Source organism: Lepidochelys kempii, chromosome 3, assembly GCF_965140285.1.
Source record: "Lepidochelys kempii isolate rLepKem1 chromosome 3, rLepKem1.hap1, whole genome shotgun sequence".
NCBI lineage: Eukaryota > Metazoa > Chordata > Testudines > Cheloniidae > Lepidochelys > Lepidochelys kempii.
In genome coordinates this window covers 191,966,799-191,985,460 of record NC_136382.1, presented here as the reverse complement: position 1 = coordinate 191,985,460, position 18,662 = coordinate 191,966,799, and the positions used below count along the sequence as shown (strand labels likewise).

The window sequence follows — 18,662 nt, the reverse complement described above, 5'->3', positions numbered from 1 at the left end:
CTAACTACAACATACGCACTGAGACATGCCACTTTGTTTTGTTTATAACAACAAAATTCAGTCAACCTAAGCAAGTGCAACAACTGTAATTCATGTGTGATATGCTAATTTTTGCAGTTATATGGGCACATTTTCATGCATACATCTCAAAGCACTTTGCAGAGGAGAGTAGGTATTATTATTCCATCTTGTGGATGAGGAAACTGAGGCACAGAGCCATGAAACACCTTGCCCAAAGACACAGCAAGTAAGTAGCACAGCTAAGAGTAAAACCCAGCTCTAATGAACTACCAGTCCTGTATTGTATCCATTGCTCCACTCTGCTGTGATATCTACCTGTACCAAGAAAACACATTTTACAGTGTACCAGGGATATGAATTTTGTGTTATCTTCTCAATCTTCTGCTATTCTATTTTATATAGTTTTGCCTCATCCTTATGTCATTTTTCCTTTTCATGAATTAAAAAGTTTGCATGCTTTTACTGAATTGTTAAAAACATCAAACCACATAGCACCTCGGGCCAGATTTTAAAGATGCAGATAGGTGCCTAGTGGGATTTTCAAAAGCACCTAAACAAGTTAAGTGCCTGTTTTCAATGGGAGTGAGACACAGACCTGCTTAGGCACATTTGAAAATCCCACTAGGTGCCTATTTGTATCTGTCAGTGTCTAAATCTTTGAAAATCTGCGCTATCGTTGTTATAATATAAAAAGGCAATTTAATTTTATAACAGCTTTAGGTAAAGTTAGCAGAGTCCACCACGTTTTTTTAAAAGGATTGAAGTTAGTCATGCTCATGGAGAAAAATAAATCTAAATAGATGGGTATTTCAAGCCCCACAATTCAACATTACTATTAAACCTCTTGGAATAAGTAAGCATCACACATTAAGACATACCATAGTGTCTCAGGGAAGTTTGCACTTTCTTGAAGCATTGGGACCAGCACTCCTCAGTGCATCTACGATTCAGCTGGCTCTTGCTGGAGAAATCCCAGAGGGTTTGGAAGCTGGGAGGAGAAGCTGCACGACTGCACTGAGGGAGGAATCTAGCCAAGGCTGGACATCCGGAAAGGGGTAACTGCAGAATCTAGCCAAGGATGGACATCCGGAAGGGGGTAACTGCAGTACATAGGGAGGAGGATACACAGTTGCTATGAGGCAGGTGGGAAGTTTATATAATGTGCAACTTAAACATTTGTATATGACCTGAGACTAAACATAAGAAATTTTAGGCCCCAACTTGGCAAATCACTAACACACATGCTTATTGGGGGCCTTAATACAAAAGGAAAACGTTAGAGGAAGTTATGAACATCTTAAAGAAACAATCTGAAATGGAATGACTTGTGTAAGCAGAAAGTTAAGGCAAAAGATAAATAGCTTGATTCTCTGCTATCTTGCCCCTTAAATAGTCATATACACCTGTGTAAAGCTGGGGTAAAATTCTACCACTAGTGTAAGTTCCTGGAGAATTCTGATTTGGTCACATGTTCCACTTGCTTTGCACAGGTGTACAAAGGTGAAGGGCAGAGGAGAATCACGCCAAATATATAGAATATTTTCAGAGGCAATAATTGGACAAACTCAAGAGGTAGGCAAATACCTATCTTGGCTACACCAGTACCAAATTCATTTTATTCAACTTTTAGCCCACCATTCATTTCTTTTATAAATTTTGTAATTCTTTTCAAAGAACTATAAGAAAAGGATAGCATGAAATTCTAAATATGCAGAAATAAGTCATTATTTTGTTATTTTTTTTTCTTATTCCATATTCCACTGATGGAAACAGCCAAATAATGTTTGTGAAGTAATAAAAGAACAGATGACAACACACTCTTCAACATTTATACTAATAATAAATAATATTTTGCATTCAAGTATATAGTGCCTTTCACTGGAAGAACTCAAAGGACAAAGTATAGTGGTAGGCAATTATAACTCCTGTTCTTAAAATGGGTAAACTGATGCACAGAGATATAAAGTGACTTGCCCAAGGTTACTAAGGGTGAAATGCACTCCACCCTAGTGTTGAGTCACTGGATCCTGCAACCCCTTCCCTAGCTCACCCTCTTTGTGGCTTTGCATGCTGGCTTATCAAGGGCCACTAGAGACCCCTTCCATCGGGTGCTGAGCCTAGACAGGCAAACTTTGTGGGGCTGGGCCACCCTCAGTCTCCCACAGTCTCTATGCATACTTTGGCTTAAGTGGCAAAGAGGGCCACCACAAATGGATCTCACCAACAACAGGAATAGAACCCAGATCTCCATCCCCTGCTCTAACCTCTGGAACTGTGGTCCACAAACTGTGGGGAACGCCCCCCCTAGGGGGACGTGGAGGAACATCCTGGGGCCCACGGTGCAGCCCAGGCCAGCACCCATGGGGGGGGCAGGGAGGGAGGGACACCCAGCCCTGCCCTGCTCCCAGGTCTGCTCCTGCCCCACCTGCAGCCCCATCCCAGCTGCCAGTCCCCACTCCCAGCCCCTACTCTTGGCCGCCAGACCCCAGACCCCACTCTTGGCCCCCTGCCCCCACTCCCAGCCCCGCTCTCAGCCCCAGCCGCGACTCCGCTCCCAGCCCGGGGGAGCACGGACACATTCCATTACTGGTAAGGGGGGGGGGGGGCACGAGAGGAAAAGTTTGAGCACCACTGCTCAGTGTTTCTCAAATGCAGCCACAGTGGCCACCAAAAGCTTTTCTTGCAGCCACAGCCTCCTGGGTAGTGATTGGGGGAGGACAAAGCAGCGGCCCCTCCTCTGGGGCTGCCAGGAGGGGTTGGGCCTTACCCCACTTTGGAGCCACAAACACCTGAGGAGCAGACAGCCAGTGTGAGTTCCCCACCTTCCTGGGGCTGCTGGCTTCAGCCCTGGTGTGGCGGATGGCAGGCTCCAGCTGCATGGCAGTGGGCTCCTGCCACAGGCTCTGACCATGGGGCTTTGGGTTCTGGGCTTTCACTACTCAGCAGTGGGCTCCATCCCGCGACCACAGGACTCCATCCCACTCATCGCCCCTGCTGCCTCCCTATCCACCTCCCCAGCCAAGTCTTTATTTGTTCCCCGGCTTGCCAGGGCTGAGTGAGTCTGCTGTGAAAAGTAATATTTGTATATTTGTTAATATCACTTTTCACTACCTCTCAGCTAACTAACAGGTCCACTGCTGTGAAAAGTGATATTAACAAACATACAAATATCCACTTTTCACAGAAGCAGATTTACTAGCTAGCAAGTCTAAAAATGCAGCCAAAAAATCAAAAGAAACCATAAAAAAAGACAAAAACATGCAAAGCATCTTATTTGTCTTTCTATTCTGTTTAGCTCCGGTAAAGAATAGACATCTGTACATTATTTTTATTATTGAGTCTGAAAAAACCCTACATAAATAAATTACAGTATATACTCGATCACAAGCCAGTTTGTTTATAAGCCGACCCCCCCATCCCTCCCCAAGATGGAGAAGTAAAAATGGAAAAATTTTATGACCCACTCTTAAGCCGACCCTATAATTCAGGAGTCAGCAAACTTTGTCTCCTGGGCGACCAGGATAAGCCGCTGGAGGGCCGAGATGGTTTGTTTACCTCAAGCGTCCGCAGGCACGGAGGTAAACCTAAGTAAACAAAGTGTCCCAGTGCACCAGCTGCTTACCCTGACGGGCCAGGACAGCAACTGGTGGGGAAATTTTTTTGGGGGGTGGGGGGGAGAGAAGCTGGGGGTCAGGGAGCAACCCCTGTGACCACCCCGCACATGACCCCACCCCTAGCCCGTGACCCCCACACCGTCCCCATCCCATCCCTTCCCACCTTAGCTGGAATGGGCCAGGGGAGGATGAGCTGCTCCAGCGGGCCAGACCGGGCGGTGCGGCCGTGTCTTCCAGTGGGCTGGGTGGGCTGGCTCAGCCATAGCGTGCTCTGGCTGGCTGGGCAGCATGGCCACAGCTTGCTCTGGGGGGCAGGACCAAGCGGCACGGCTGCAGCCTGCCAGCCCTGGAGCTGCAGCTACTTCAGAGGCTGGTGGGAGAGCAGCCTGGCCAGAAGCGGAGAGACTCTGGCCCCGCCTCTTCCCTTCTGGCTGTGCTGCCACTCCTTGCCCCCTCTGTTTGGGGTGAGGGCTGTGTCCCACCTCTCCCATTCTATACCCATTCATAAGCTGCCCCCTTCCCTGATGCTTCCCTTTTTTACTAAAAAAATTCAGCTTATGAATGAGTATATATGGTACTATGATTTGGACAGATTCATGTGCATATTTATTTGTTTTTTCTTAAAGTTAATTAAGTATTTTAGGAAAAATTGCCAAGCAGCCACCAGTTAGAGTTGGTGGTCTCAGAGTGTGGCTACCCAAAAAAAAAATTGTTGTGAGAACCCCTGCTCTAGAACAAAAAGCCTCACAAAACATCCTTCTGTTTGGATTTATTTTTGACAATCTTGTTAACCATCTCAGCATAGAATGCACAGTCTTTCCGGGGCAATACTGAGGCATTTTAGGGAAGCTTGCCCCATAACTGCCCATACTGTACTGTTCTGTGATTTTCCACAATCACCTTTTTTAGGCAAGAACTAGAGCAAATACATGGACTTTGCACTTATATCTGATGCTCCTGGGAGGAATTCAGTGCAAAAAAATTAAAAATTCTGTGCACAATATTTTAAAATTTTGCAAAATTCTGCATAATATAATCACGCCAGTTTCAATTATTTTGGTAATTTATTTCAAAATACCTGTCGGCAAGTATGTCTAACAATAGACAACATAAAACATTCAGGAAATGTTTTTTGACAAATAGATTCCTTACTAGCATATTAATACAGAACTTTGAGTAATAATTCAATTAAACTACAATACAGAAACATATTTCCTGTGCCACTCAGAAGCAGTGCAAAGGCTTGGGGGAATCAAGGGTAAGGGTGGAGCTGAGGGAGAGGTAAGTAATTGCTGGGCAGGATCCTGGAAGTGAACCTGGAGGGTTGTTGGGTGTGGGTGGGAAGTATGGAGCAGGGGGTTTTTTGGCAGGAGAAGGGATTGTTAGGGAATTGGGGAGCCTCCCTCATGCTGACCCTGGCTGACCCCTAGCCTCACGCATTCAGTCAGGCACATCTGCTCCTGCCCCATGTGTTCCTGCACTCCCTCTCCCCCATCCCCATTTGTCCCTGCACCCTATCTCTTGTCCCCATGTGCCCTTGCATCCCCAGTCACCCCTCCCCCATCCCCATGTGACCCTGCACTCCCACTCAGCCACCCCTACCCCTTGTCCTCATATGTCCCTGCACCCCCACTCCCATTCAGCCCCTGCACTAGCCTGCCCCTCACTAGCCCTTCTGAATCCCTGTCTGTGACCCCCAGCAGCCCCATGTGCCCTGCTGTCTGTTCCCCCGCACCACCCATATCCTGTGGCTCCTCACCTGGCCCTGTGGGCAGGGCACTGTGAGGAACACAGCCTCTCCCCATCCCTCTCTGGGGCTGGTTGAGCCAGCTGCCCTCTGTTCTGGTGCCATAGCATCCCCGGATGGGCGAAAGGCATAATTGCAGCGCCTCTCTGGCAGAATGTATTTTCTGCTGAGAAAAAAAAAATCTGCGGGGACAAAATTCTGCATGTGCGCAGTGGCATAGATTTCCCCCAGGAGTAAGAATCAAAGCTCAGCTATTAGGACTTCCTCGCAGTAGTGAGGATTTGGTCTCTAGTCACAGCACCCATTGTTTCTCACCCACGCAGTTACCACGGTCAGAATTTTTCAAATGGCTCAGCACCCATAATAGGGACCATATTTTCAGAAAACCTCAAGTCCCATTCAGGCAACAAAACAACTGGCCAGATTTTCAAAAGAACCAGCATGTTGGGTGCTGAGCTGTTTTTAAAATCTGTCTTTATTTGAGTGCCTAAAAGGAAGCTGAGCTCTTTTGGAAATCTGGCCTATAACTGATATCTGACAGCTGTGGAAGCAATTTTTCATCACATGTGGTCAAGTCAGAAAGCTTCATACTTTTTGACCAGATTCCCCCAGGATTTACCCCTTAGCTCAGGGGTGGGCAAACTTTTTGGCTGAGGGCCACATCTGGGAATAGAAACTATGGCGGGCCATGAATGCTCACAATATGGGGGCAGAGGTGCAGAAAGGGGTGCAAGTTCGGCTGGGGGTGCGGGCTCTGGGGTGACACTGGAGATGAGAGGCTTGAGGTGCAGAATGGTGCTCCGGGCTGGGATCGAGGGGTTTGGAAAGCAGGAGGGGGATCAGGGCTGAGGCAGCAGATTGGGGTGTGGGGAGAGGCTCAGGGGCGCAGGCTCTGAGCGATGCTTACCTCAAGCAGCTCCCAGGAGCAGTGGCATGTGCCTTCGGCTCTTAGGTGGAGGCGCAGCCAGGTGGCTCTGCACCCTACCCCATCCACAGGCACCACCCCAGCAGCTCCCATTGGAGAACCAGAGGGGGCCATTTGAGCTTGCAGGTGCCAGAGCAGGGTCATGCCGCAGCTTCCGGGAGCCACATGCAGCGGCCACAGACCCTGCACCGTGGCAAGAGCGCTGGAGCGGGGCCATGCCGCGGCTTCCAGGAGCTGCGTGGTGCAGTCGCTAACCCTGCGCCCTGGCTGGAGCACCAGGGCGGGGCCGAGCTGCATAGTGTGGCCCCTGACCCAGTGCCCCAGCTGGAGCGGGGCAAGCCCCAGACCCTGCTCCCTAGTGGGAGCTCGTGGGCTGGCTTAAAACAGCTCGCAGACTGGATTTGGCCCGCAGGCTGTAGTTTGCTCACCCCTGCCTTAGCTGGTTCCCCAAATTCTCTAGCTGTCAGTCACTCAATAAATTAACTGATACAATCTTTAAAAATACAGCCAGTTCCCAGGGCCGGATTAAGGCAGAGGATTTTGGGGCTGCAGCCTAGAGCCCCAGCTCAAGGGGGACCCTGCAAAAATAAATCACGGGCAGCAATCTCTGGGGCACTCAGACTGCCTGGCCTGGCCCCGCGCTGCTCCCAGAAGTGACTGGCTGCTGGCATGTCCCTGATGTCTCTGCAGTCCCCGGTGGGGGGGAGGCAGCTCCGTGCGCTGCCCCCACCCCCAGCACCGTCCCCGCAGCTGCAGGGGCGGCGCTAGCGAGTGCAAGCAGTGCACGGAGACACACTGTCCCCCTCCCTGCAGGGGCACGCAGAGATGTCCAGCAACCAGTTGCTTCCAGGAGCGGCGTGGGGCCAGGGCAGGCAGACAGCCTGCCTGAGCCCGGCTGCGCCGCCGGCTAGGAGCCACCTGTGGTAAGCGCCTCCCAGCCAGAGCCTGCACCTCGCAACCTCTCCTGAACCCCAATTCCCTGCCCAAGCCTGGATCCCCCTCCTGCACCCAAACTCCCTCCCAGACCCCGCACCCCCTCCTGTACCCCAATCCCCTGCCCCCTCCTGCACCAAACTCCTTCCCAGGAAAAAGACTTGTATACAGGGGCCCCACAAAATCTAATTGCCCCATGCCTACAGGAGAGTTAATCCGGCCCTGCCAGTTCCCAGCACATCCCATGTTCTCCTGCCACTTAGGTGTCTTCTCCATGTACTCCTCTCAATATATGGAGCACAAAAATGTCACTGACTTCATTGTAGAGTTGGATGACACTAAGGGTATGTCTACACTACGGAATAAAGTCGAATTTATAGAAGTCAAGTTTTTTAGAAATTGGTTTTATATATTCGAGTGTGTGTGTCCCCACAGAAAATGCTCTAAGTGCATTAAGTGCATTAACTCGGAGGAGTGCTTCCACAGTACCGAGGCTAGGGTTGACTTCCGGAGCGTTGCACTGTGGGTAGCTACCCTACAGTTCCCGCAGTCTCCGCTACCCATTGGAATTCTGGGTTGAGATCCCAATGCCTGATGGGGCTAAAACATTGTCGCGGGTGGTTCTGGGTACATATCATCAGGCCCCCCTTCCCTCCCTCCCTCCCTCCGTGAAAGCAAGGGCAGACAATCGTTTTGCGCCTTTTTTCCTGAGTTACCTGTGCAGATGCCATATCACAGCAAGCATGGAGCCCGCTCAGGTAACCGTCACCATATGTCTCCTGGGTGCTGGCAGATGCAGTACGGCATTGCTACACAGTAGCAGCAACCCATTGCCTTCTGGCAGCAGACGGTGCAATACAACTGATAGCCGTCATCGTCGTGTCCGAGTTACTCCTGGCCACGTCGGCTGGGAGCACCTGGGCAGACATGGGCGCAGGGACTAAATTTGGAGTGACTTGACCAGATCATTCTCTTTAGTCCTGCAGTCAGTTCTATTGAACCGTCTTATGGTGAGCAGGCAGGCGATACGGATTGCTAGCAGTCGTACTGTACCATCTTCTGCCGGAAAGGCAAGAGATGAGGATGGCTAGCAGTCGTATTGTACCATCTTCTGCTGGGCAGGCAAGAGATGAGGATGGCTAGCAGTCGTACTGTACCATCTTCTGCCGAGCAGCCATGTGATGTGGATGGCATGCAGTCCTTCTGCACCGTCTGCTGCCAGCCAAAGATGTAAAAGATAGATGGAGTGGATCAAAACAAGAAATAGACCAGATTTGTTTTGTACTCATTTGCTTCCCCCCTTCCCCGTCTAGGGGACCCATTCCTCTAGGTCACATTGCAGTCACTCACAGAGAAGGTACAGCGAGGTAAATCTAGCCATGTATCAATCACAGGCCAGACTAACCTCCTTGTTCCAATAAGAACAATAACTTAGGTGCACCATTTCTTATTGGAACCCTCTGTGAAGTCCTGCCTGAAATACTCCTTGATGTAAAGCCACCCCCTTTGTTGATTTTAGCTCCCTGACGCCAACCCTGTAAGCCGTGTCGTCAGTCGCCCCTCCCTCCATCAGAGCAACGGCAGACAATCGTTCCGCGCCTTTTTTCTGTGCGGACGCCATACCAAGGCAAGCATGGAGGCCGCTCAGCTCACTTTGGCAATTAGGAGCACATTAAACACCACATGCATTATCCAGCAGTATATGCAGCACCAGAACCTGGCAAAGCGATACTGGGCGAGGAGGCGACGTCAGCACGGTCATGTGAGTGATCAGGACATGGACACAGATTTCTCTGAAAGCATGGGCCCTGCCAATGCATGCATCATGGTGCTAATGGGGCAAGTTCATGCTATGGAACGCCGATTCTGGGCTCGGGAAACAAGCACAGACTGGTGGGACCGCATAGTGTTGCAGGTCTGGGACGATTCCCAGTGGCCGTGAAACTTTCGCATGCGTAAGGGCACTTTCATGGAACTTTGTTACTTGCTTTCCCCTGCCCTGAAGCGCATGAATACCAAGATGAGAGCAGCCCTCACAGTTGAGAAGTGAGTGGCAATAGCCCTGTGGAAGCTTGCAACGCCAGACAGCTACCGGTCAGTTGGGAATCAATTTGGAGTGGGCAAATCTACTGTTGGGGCTGCTGTGATGCAAGTAGCCCACGCAATCAAAGATCTGCTGATATCAAAGGTAGTGACCCTGGGAAATGTGCAGGTCATAGTGGATGGCTTTGCTGCAATGGGATTCCCTAACTGTGGCGGGGCCATAGACGGAACCCATATCCCTATCTTGGCACCGGAGCACCAAGCCGCCGAGTACATAAACCGCAAAGGGTACTTTTCAATAGTGCTGCAAGCTCTGGTGGATCACAAGGGACGTTTCACCAACATCAACGTGGGATGGCTGTGAAAGATACATGATGCTCGCATCTTCAGGAACTCTGGTCTGTTTCAAAAGCTGCAGGAAGGGACTTTATTCCCAGACCAGAAAATAACTGTTGGGGATGTTGAAATGCCTATATGTATCCTTGGGGACCCAGCCTACCCCTTAATGCCATGGCTCATGAAGCCGTACACAGGCAGCTTGGACAGTAGTCAGGAGCTATTCCCTACAGGCTGAGCAAGTGCAGAATGGTGGTAGAATGTGCATTTGGACGTTTAAAGACGCGTTGGCGCAGTTTACAGACTCGCTTAGACCTCAGCGAAACCAATATTCCCACTGGTATTACTGCTTGCTGTGTGCTCCACAATATCTGTGAGAGTAAGGGGGAGACGTTTATGGTGGGGTGGGAGGTTGAGGCAAATCGCCTGGCTGCTGCTTACGTGCAGCCAGACATCAGGGCGGTTAGAAGAGCACAGGAGGGCGCGGTACGCATCAGAGAAGCTTTGAAAACCAGTTTCATGACTGGCCAGGCTACGGTGTGAAAGTTCTGTTTGTTTCTCCTTGATGAAACCCCCCACCCCTTGGTTCACCCTACTTCCCTGTAAGCTAGCCACCCTCCCCTCCTCCCTTCGCTCACCGCTTGCAGAGGCAATAAAGTTATTGTTGCTTCACATTCATGCATTCTTTATTCATTCATCACACAAATAGGGGGATGACTACCAAGGTAAGCCAGGAGGGGTGGTGGAGGAGGGAAGGAAAATGCCACACAGCACTTTAAAAGTTTACAACTTTAAAATTTATTGAATGCCAGCCTTCTTTTTTTTGGGCAATCCTCTGTGGCGGTGTGGCTGGTTGGCCGGTGGCCCCCCCACCGCGTTCTTGGGCGTCTGGGTGTGGAGGCTATGGAACTTGGGGAGGAGGGCGGTTGGTTACACAGGGGCTGTAGTGGCAGTCTGTGCTCCAGCTGCCTTTGCTGCAGCTCAACCATACACTGGAGCATTCTGGTTTGGTCCTCCAGCAGCCTCAGCATTGAATCCTGCCTCCTCTCATCACGCTGCCGCCACATTTGAGCTTCAGCCCTGTCTTCAGTCCGCCACTTACTCTCTTCAGCCCGCCACCTCTCCTCCTGGTCATTTTGTGCTTTCCTGCACTCTGACATTATTTGCCTCCACGCATTCGTCTGTGCTCTGTCAGTGCGGGAGGACAGCATGAACTCGGAGAACATGTCATCTCGAGTGCATTTTTTTTTCTTTCTAATCTTCACTAGCCTCTGGGAAGGAGAAGATCCTGTGATCATTGAAACACATGCAGCTGGTGGAGAAAAAAAAAGGGACAGCGGTATTTAAAAAGACACATTTTGTAAAACAGTGGCTACACTCTTTCAGGGTAAACCTTGCTGTTAACATTACATACATAGCACATGTGCTTTCGTTACAAGGTCGCATTTTGCCTCCCCCCACCGCGTGGCTACCCCCTCAACCGTCCCCCCTCCCCGTGGCTAACAGCGGGGAACATTTTTGTTTAGTCACAGACAAACAGCCCAGCAGTAACGGGCTCCTCTGAGTGTCCCCTGAAGAAAAACACTCTATTTCAACCAGGTGACCATGAATGATATCTCACTCTCCTGAGGATAACACAGAGAGATAAAGAACGGATGTTGTTTGAACGCCAGCAAACATACACTGCAATGCTTTGTTGTACAATGATTCCCGAGGACGTGTTACTGGCCTGGAGTGGTAAAGTGTCCTACCATGAAGGACGAAATAAGGCTGCCCTCCCCAGAAACCTTTTGCAAAGGCTTTGGGAGTACATCCAGAAGAGCCGTGAATGCCAGGGCAAAGTAATCCTTTCACATGCTTGCTTTTAAACCATGTATAGTATTTTAAAAGGTACACTCACCGGAGGTCCCTTCTCCGCCAACCGGGTCCAGGAGGCAGCCTTGGGTGGGTTCAGTGGGTACTGGCTCCAGGTCCAGGGTGAGAAACAGTTCCTGGCTGTCGGGAAAACCGGTTTCTCCGCTTGCTTGCTGTGAGCTATCTACAATCTCATCATCATCATCTTCTTCTTCGTCCCCAAAACCTGCTTCTGTGTTGCCTCCATCTCCTTTGAAGGAGTCAAACAACACGGCTGGGGTAGTGGTGGCTGAACCCCCTAAAATGGCTTGCAGCTCATCATAGAAGCGGCATGTTTGGGGCTCTGACCCGGAGCGGCCGTTCGCCCCTCTGGTTTTCTGGTAGGCTTGCCTCAGCTCCTTAAGTTTCACGCGGCACTGCTTCGAGTCCCTGTTATGGCCTCTGTCCTTCATGCCCTGGGAGATTTTGACAAAGGTTTTGGCATTTCGAAAACTGGAACGGAGTTCTGATAGCACGGATTCCTCTCCCCATACAGCGATCAGATCCCGTACCTCCCGTTCAGTCCATGCTGGAGCTCTTTTGCGATTCTGGGACTCCATCATGGTCACCTCTGCTGATGAGCTCTGCATGGTCACCTGCAGCTTGCCACGCTGGCCAAACAGGAAATGAGATTCAAAAGTTCGCGGTTCTTTTCCTGTCTACCTGGTCAGTGCATCTGAGTTGAGAGTGCTGTCCAGAGTGGTCATAATGGAGCACTCTGGGATAGCTCCCGGAGGCCAATACCGTCGAATTGTGTCCACAGTACCCCAAATTCGAGCCGGCAAGGCCGATTTAAGCACTAATCCACTTGTCAGGGGGTGGAGTAAGGAAATCGATTTTAAGAGCCCTTTAAGTCGAAATAAAGGGCTTCATAGTATGGACGGGTGCAGGTTTACATCGATTTAACGCTGCTAAATTCGACCTAAAGTCCTAGTGTAGACCAGAGCTAAGATTACAAGACAAGGGATCCCTTTGTCAGTAACTTTAGCACTCAGTCTATCTATGAAGAAGTTTATAAAACATAAGCTGTCAGTCGTCACATGATGTAAAGCCAAATTCTACTCTCAAACGTGCATAAATCAGGGGTGGGCAAACTTTTTGGCCCGAGGGCCACATGGGGGTTGCAAAACTGTATGGAGGGCTGGGTGGGGAGGGCTGTACCTCCCCAAACAGCCTGGCCCCTTGTCTCCTATCTGCCCCTCCTACTTCCCGCCCCCTGACTGCCCCCCTCAAAACCACTGACCCATCCAACCCCCCTGGCTCCTTGTCCCCTGACCTCCTCCTCCCAAGACCCCCTGCCCCTAACCACCCCCCCAGGGACCCCACCCCCATCCAACCTACCTGCTCCCTGTCCCGACCCCTATCCACACCCCCATCCCTAACTTCCCCCCAGGACCCCACCCCCTATCCAACCCCCCACCGTTCCCCGTCCCCGACTGCCCCCCCCCGAACCTCCGCCCCATCCAACCGCCCCCTGTCCCCTGACTGCCTCCCGGGACCCACTGCCCCTTATCCAACCCCCCCAACCCCCTTACCATGCCACTCAGAGCAGCATGTTTGGCAGCCACCCACCCGGCCGGAGCCAGCCATGCCGCCGCACTGCCCCACAGGAGCGCGCAGCCCCGCCACCCAGAGTGCTGCACACGTGGCAGCGTGGCTGCAGGGGAGGGGGACAGCAGGGGATGGGCCGGGGGCTAGCCTCCTCAGCCAGGAGCTCAGGGTCCAGGCAGGATGGTCCCGCAGGCCGGATGTGGCCCGTGGGCTGTAGTTTGCCCACCTCTGGCTTAGATGGTGCTTCGTGAGCTCAGTATTAGTGGCACACATCCTAAATTCAACGTTAGTCCTAAGGATCCACACATATCCTCCAGTGATTCTGCTGTCCCTGACTCCGAAGGCATAAGTGAGACAGGTATTGAGACATTCAAAAGCAATAAGGAAGTGACAAAGTACAGGATTTAGAAACATCCCTCTGTTTAGATTTATTTTTCCCATTAGCCATCCCAAGGATAAGGAGGGTTAGTTCTGCACAATCTCATAACTGACAGGCATAGCACCGGTATTAAAAGATGTTCCTGATCGTCTCAGTTTTATTTTAAAATAATTTGAGTGCAACATTTCTGTAATGAAAGCGTGAGTTTATTTCAGGGAGACTTTTAATTAAATTACAGCTATCCTGATATGAACAAATTAAAAATAAAGCTCTCAGGGGAGCAGGTTTTGCATTGAAAACTAGTCAGGTCAGTTAAGCTATCTGAACATTCAAAAGATAAGGTGCACAGGAAATATATCAGAAAACAAAGATAGGTGAGTTTTGACTGAAGACCACTCAAAAAACCCATTTACCTTTTGATCTGCTTGTGGAAAATGTCCCAGTTTGTTCCCAAGGATGTTCGCAAACACGTAAAAATATAATTGAGTTCTCTCTCAGCTCATAATAAACATGGAAGAAAATTGTAAAATAATGGTCCAGCAGCAGTATGCTCTGCACTGAGCAGGAGAAATCGCTTCAGTCTCAGAAGCCACTTCTTTTCTCCCTAGTCGAAGTGATGAGCGAGGAAGGGGAAGGAGTCTTGTCTTACTCAATGGGAGAATAGGCTGACAGGATCCAGCGATGGTCCTGACTAATTCTGCTCAGCCAGAAGAATGATGGACTAATATCAGACTGCACCAAGAAGCAAAGATAGTTCCTGCCTCTCTCTCAGGACTTCCAGGGCAGCAAAGCAAGTTATACTTACACAGGGATGCCAACACTCAGAACCAAATGGCAGTGCACAGTTCCTGTCATGTTTGGGTTGCCCATGATTGAAGGAATTGGATGTGTAAACCAAATATTACCTCTCTTCGCTTTTCTGACTCTCTGCCATGTATCACAGCAACTGGCCATCAGCACCCTCTTTCATTGGATGGAGGGTTCAGCACAGACGAACATAAGGTGATTATTCTCCATGCAACAACTAAGCATGCTCACTCCAGCCAGGGTGGAGAAATATTTTGTTTTGTTTTAAAATTAAGCTGTTTCAATGATCTAAAATATCATTATTTATTGTTGTTAAAAAAATAAAAGGGTATATAAAGGCTTAAATAAGTGAATTCTTGAGGTTTTAGGACCGGTTACATGTTGGATTTATCACCCCTGACAACAATAACCTTTTAAGAAGACAAAAGATTCTTTAAAGAATTTGATTGCTTTATTTTAGTTCTTTACTCTCCCTTTCAGTGTCCAGTGCTGCCCTCATTACTCAGACAAAACAGTTACTGAACTCAAGGTCAGGTCCTCAAATATGGATTTTTTAAAACCCTCTCCCCTTTGCCATCTTAAAACATTATCATATCATTTTAATTCGGACAACAGAGCCAGTATTTTTAACAATATTTCTTTCAAACTTTTTTCCCACCTTTCCCCCCCTTTTTTGTAAGTATCCTTGGAATATCTTATTGCTATAGATTACTGCTTATTGCTTTTCTTTGTATTAACCCTACTCATTTAGTTTCAGTATCCTTTTATCTGCTTAGGAGTCTTCTAGACATTTTCAGGAAGGAGTTTCTTTTGCAGGATTGAGCCCAGATTCTGGCCCTTGTTGACAGTTTCATCCAAGACACCAGCATTTGACTGGTTATGGAGACTGTAATACACCCTCATTTCTAGAGTTATTCCCTTCAGGTCACAGGTAAGGCACACTAGTGGGGCTGTGTTTTAGAATACAAAATGTTGCTCCTAGATTTGTGGTTAAACTAAAATAATGAAGTGCTGGTAGTGTCTCCCTAAAGTATCACATATACTTTGAAAGCAGCATTCATATTTGCTTTCGGTTTTGGCAGCTAATATGACTGCAGTGACTTTACAGATTTTAGTAGTACTGAACATAGGAGTTATTTAAGACTAGAGATATTGCTGCTGGGGAGAAAAATGGACACAGTATCACTTATGGCACTACTCACCCTACATATGCCAATAATCAAGTGATGAGTAGGAGCAGCGCTTGTGGGGAATTCTGAAGGCAGTTCTGTCCCCTATTCCTCCTAGTGGGTGTCACCTTCATGATAAGGCACATACAAAGATCAAGCCAGGATTGGCAAGAGGAAAGCCGCCATCAAGAAGATAAAAGCATTCTCATTCTTTAACACACTGTTATATGGGAATCTGAAAAAACACTGTGGATTCTTCTCACCAACATTGCTACTCCTGCTACAAAGAGCGGTCATAGTGTATTCTCTGTCATTAAGACTAATTGTACAGCACAGCTGGAGTGGTTATTCACAGCACCCTCACATCCAGAAGTCTCTATGCTTACCACTAAACTATTCAGCTGCTGATTGTCCCATCTCCCCTCCACAGTAGTGTAAGGATACCAGAGATCTATGCAAACTCCTAGAATAAACACAACTGTCTCAGTTGCGGGCTTGGTAAACAATTTTTTGGCACGATGGTAGCCACAGAAAGAACTACACACACAAAAGGCGGGAGGAGAAAAAATCTCTCAATTGGTATAGAAAGAAAGATGTATCTGAAAATGATCTGTGAACATCCAAAATATTATAATAAGAAGAATATTTTGCATGTGTTTCTCATCCAAGAATTCTAGTCACAACTGCATTATTTAGATTTTTTTTATCTTATATGTTTGGAAAAGATACAGATGAAATGTGTTTAATTTTTTAAAAAAATTCATGCAGGTTATACTTTAATTTCTCTTTTGCTCAAAAATTATCAGAACACAGTTCATTCTCTGATAACATCAAGCCTGGGTTAGTCTGCAGGTAAATCGACCCAATAGAAATATTTTTAAACAAAGGTTGGTTAGATACATAATTTAAACACAAGTGATTACAGCTACCTTTCATAAAGTTACTAATTTTTAAAATAACCACGCATATTTATACAGGACCACACAGACACACACTCCACACGCGTTCACACCACAGACACATGAATGCACGTGTGGCCAGCACAGGTACGTTCACACACCCACACAGATGCACGCGCACACACCTGCGCACGTACCCCGCCATGCGGACACCCAATCCACGCCCGGACTTCAACACACGGCGCGCGTCCACACGAACACGCCCTTGAAGCGCCTACGCTGACCTGGCTCTGTGCCTCCCTCCTCTACCGTGTCCTGGGCTTTTTCCTGCGGCCGTCGGAGACTCCCAGCTTGTGCGCGGGCTGAACCTCCGCCGCCGGCTACTGAGCTGGGGGCGCGGCCCCTGCTAACCACACGAGAGCCGGGGACGGGACTCCGATCCCCCGGCAGCCGGCGCGCGGAGCAGGGAGCGGCTCTGCACGCGCCCTCCGACCCACCAGGGCGCAGCGTTTGCGGCGTGCGCCGGAGCGGAGCGGAGCGGAGCGGAGTTGGCGGGTTCCTCCTGCGCGCCTCTCCCTCCAGCCTCCTGTGGGGAACAGGGGTTGCTGCTGCCTCAGGCTGTGGCGAGCTCTGCGGGGAACTTCCCTGTATCCCTCACAGAGCCACACCCAGCAAAACCCTCCACCCCCTGACTGAAAATGGTACTCCTCCAGTTGGGGGGATTCTCCTCCCTTCTGTTCAGGGCACAGTGCTGTACATAGTGGGTAAAACAGCATACAAAAGTGGATTCAAACGTGTATTTATTTGACTGTGTTTTTATTGACAGTCCAAATAATACACCAACCTCTGCTTTTCTTTAAAGTAAATCAAAGGCAAAAAACAATGTTAATAACAATCTTAGCCTTGAGATTTTGCAAACACAAAGTCAGGAAATTCAGTTATGATTCCTGCCCTCCTTCAGTACCCCATAACTCACCTATAATGCACAGATGGAATAACTTACATAATTAGCATCATGTACAAACAAATATTACAAAATACTAAATATTTGCAAGGAGGAGCTCCAGTGCATGTGAGAAACATTATTTTGCATGTTCTTTCTTGTATTTGATGAAATATAAACTTCATTGTTGCATTAACTTATTGTTACAGTTATTATTTTATTTTGGCAATTGTAGTTTAGTTTCAGTTATCACAGTATACAAGTAAATGTGCTGAAATACACGGAAGTAAAGAGAATGAAAATGTAGTACCGAAACCTCATTACAGCTCTGTTATTATTTGAGAACTGGGGTATGTGTGGGGGAAACTTAAGTTTGTTACACAAATTACAGAAGATTTGATCCTACATTTCTTATGTACTAGAAACACCTATTAAGTTCAGATGGGTGCTTAAGGATGCAGAATTAGGCACAACATGCGTTGATTAGAGAAAAGCCAGTTAGTGTGTAAAATGCCACTCTAATTTATTGAAATGTAAATTACAGTATTACAAGTCATAACTGCTTCATCCATGGTGCTTTAAATTAAGAATTCCTGTGTTAGGCAAAAAAGTGATTGTGAAGAAGTCAGTTCTAAAGTGGAACCGTATGGGTGGAGGATCCACTCAAGTGCAGGAGTCTGCCCATATGAATCCCATTGCAGGATGGGGCCTCAAATGGAAACATCTAGAAATGTTGCTGCCTTTTGTGTAAGTTTAATGAAAAAGATACATGCCATCAATTTTTCTTTTAGTTTATATGAAAATCACTCTCACACACCATGTAAACTATTTGAGAATAGAACGGTTTGTATTCTAAGAATACTTAACTGATGTGGATTGAATAACAGCGATTGTCAACAAATTATTTTAAATAAAGAAAAATCATTATTTTAAATGACAAGGCTGATAGTTTTAAGATAGCTAAAAATAAAGTACAATTAAATAAGGAAAAGGGTAAAAGAAATATAAATCTTACTTGAACAAGCAATCATGTTTCTAGGTTTCACCTGCCAGTTCCAGCAGGGAATAACAGTTAATGATACTATCACTCACACAGGCTGTTGTTATTGTCTTTTTGTGGGTTTTTTTTGTTTAGTTTGTGGTAAACGGTTACATTTTGTAATCAAAGAAATACAGTCATTATATGGGACACATGCCAAGCAACTAGAAAGCATCTTGATGGCACTTTCATTTCACATGGCATTTTAATCTGCAACAATTACCTATTTTACCATGCTAGTGTTAAACTAACACTGTTACTGCTCCATTTATGATTGATAGTGACTGCAAAAGGCAGTGAAGTTGGTGTAGGCTATGAGCCTCCTGAATGTTTTACTTTTGGTGTATATTCATTGATATTGGC

The 18,662-nt window shown here is 48.0% G+C and overlaps 2 protein-coding genes across 15 annotated transcripts in view; both read right to left on the bottom strand.

Annotated features, from left to right (window-relative positions):
• The window catches only part of LOC140909632 (uncharacterized), a 110,814-nt gene extending 93,854 nt beyond the window's left edge, over positions 1-16,960 (bottom strand). For 12 of the 14 annotated variants that reach the window (XR_012158301.2, XM_073339405.1, XM_073339416.1 and 9 more), the window contains exons 1-2: positions 16,515-16,960; positions 900-1,121 (exon numbers count right to left, since the gene is read on the bottom strand). The gene's annotated coding sequence lies outside the window, so the exon portion shown is untranslated. Of the gene's footprint in view, positions 1-899; positions 1,122-15,451; positions 15,976-16,514 lie in introns of those variants that run through there. The other 2 variants (XM_073339400.2, XM_078852334.1) reach the window with 2 other exon arrangements.
• On the bottom strand, positions 10,394-11,991 carry LOC140908848 (uncharacterized). The gene is made up of 2 exons (XM_073336743.2): positions 11,520-11,991; positions 10,394-10,931 (listed from the first exon to the last, which is right to left on the bottom strand). Exons 1-2 carry the CDS (start codon positions 11,923-11,925, stop codon positions 10,411-10,413), a joined length of 927 nt encoding a protein of 308 aa, XP_073192844.2. The 5' UTR covers positions 11,926-11,991; the 3' UTR covers positions 10,394-10,410.
• Positions 16,961-18,662: the final 1,702 nt, after the last annotated feature.

Excerpts from the sequence above, each read along its gene's own strand:
- LOC140908848 (XM_073336743.2), bottom strand. The coding sequence starts at position 11,925 with ATGAAGGACAGAGGCCATAACAGGGACTCGAAGCAGTGCCGCGTGAAA. Across the intron at positions 10,932-11,519 it reads TGGCGGAGAAGGGACCTCCG|CTGCATGTGTTTCAATGATC; the intron begins GTGAGTGTACCT and ends TTTCTCCACCAG.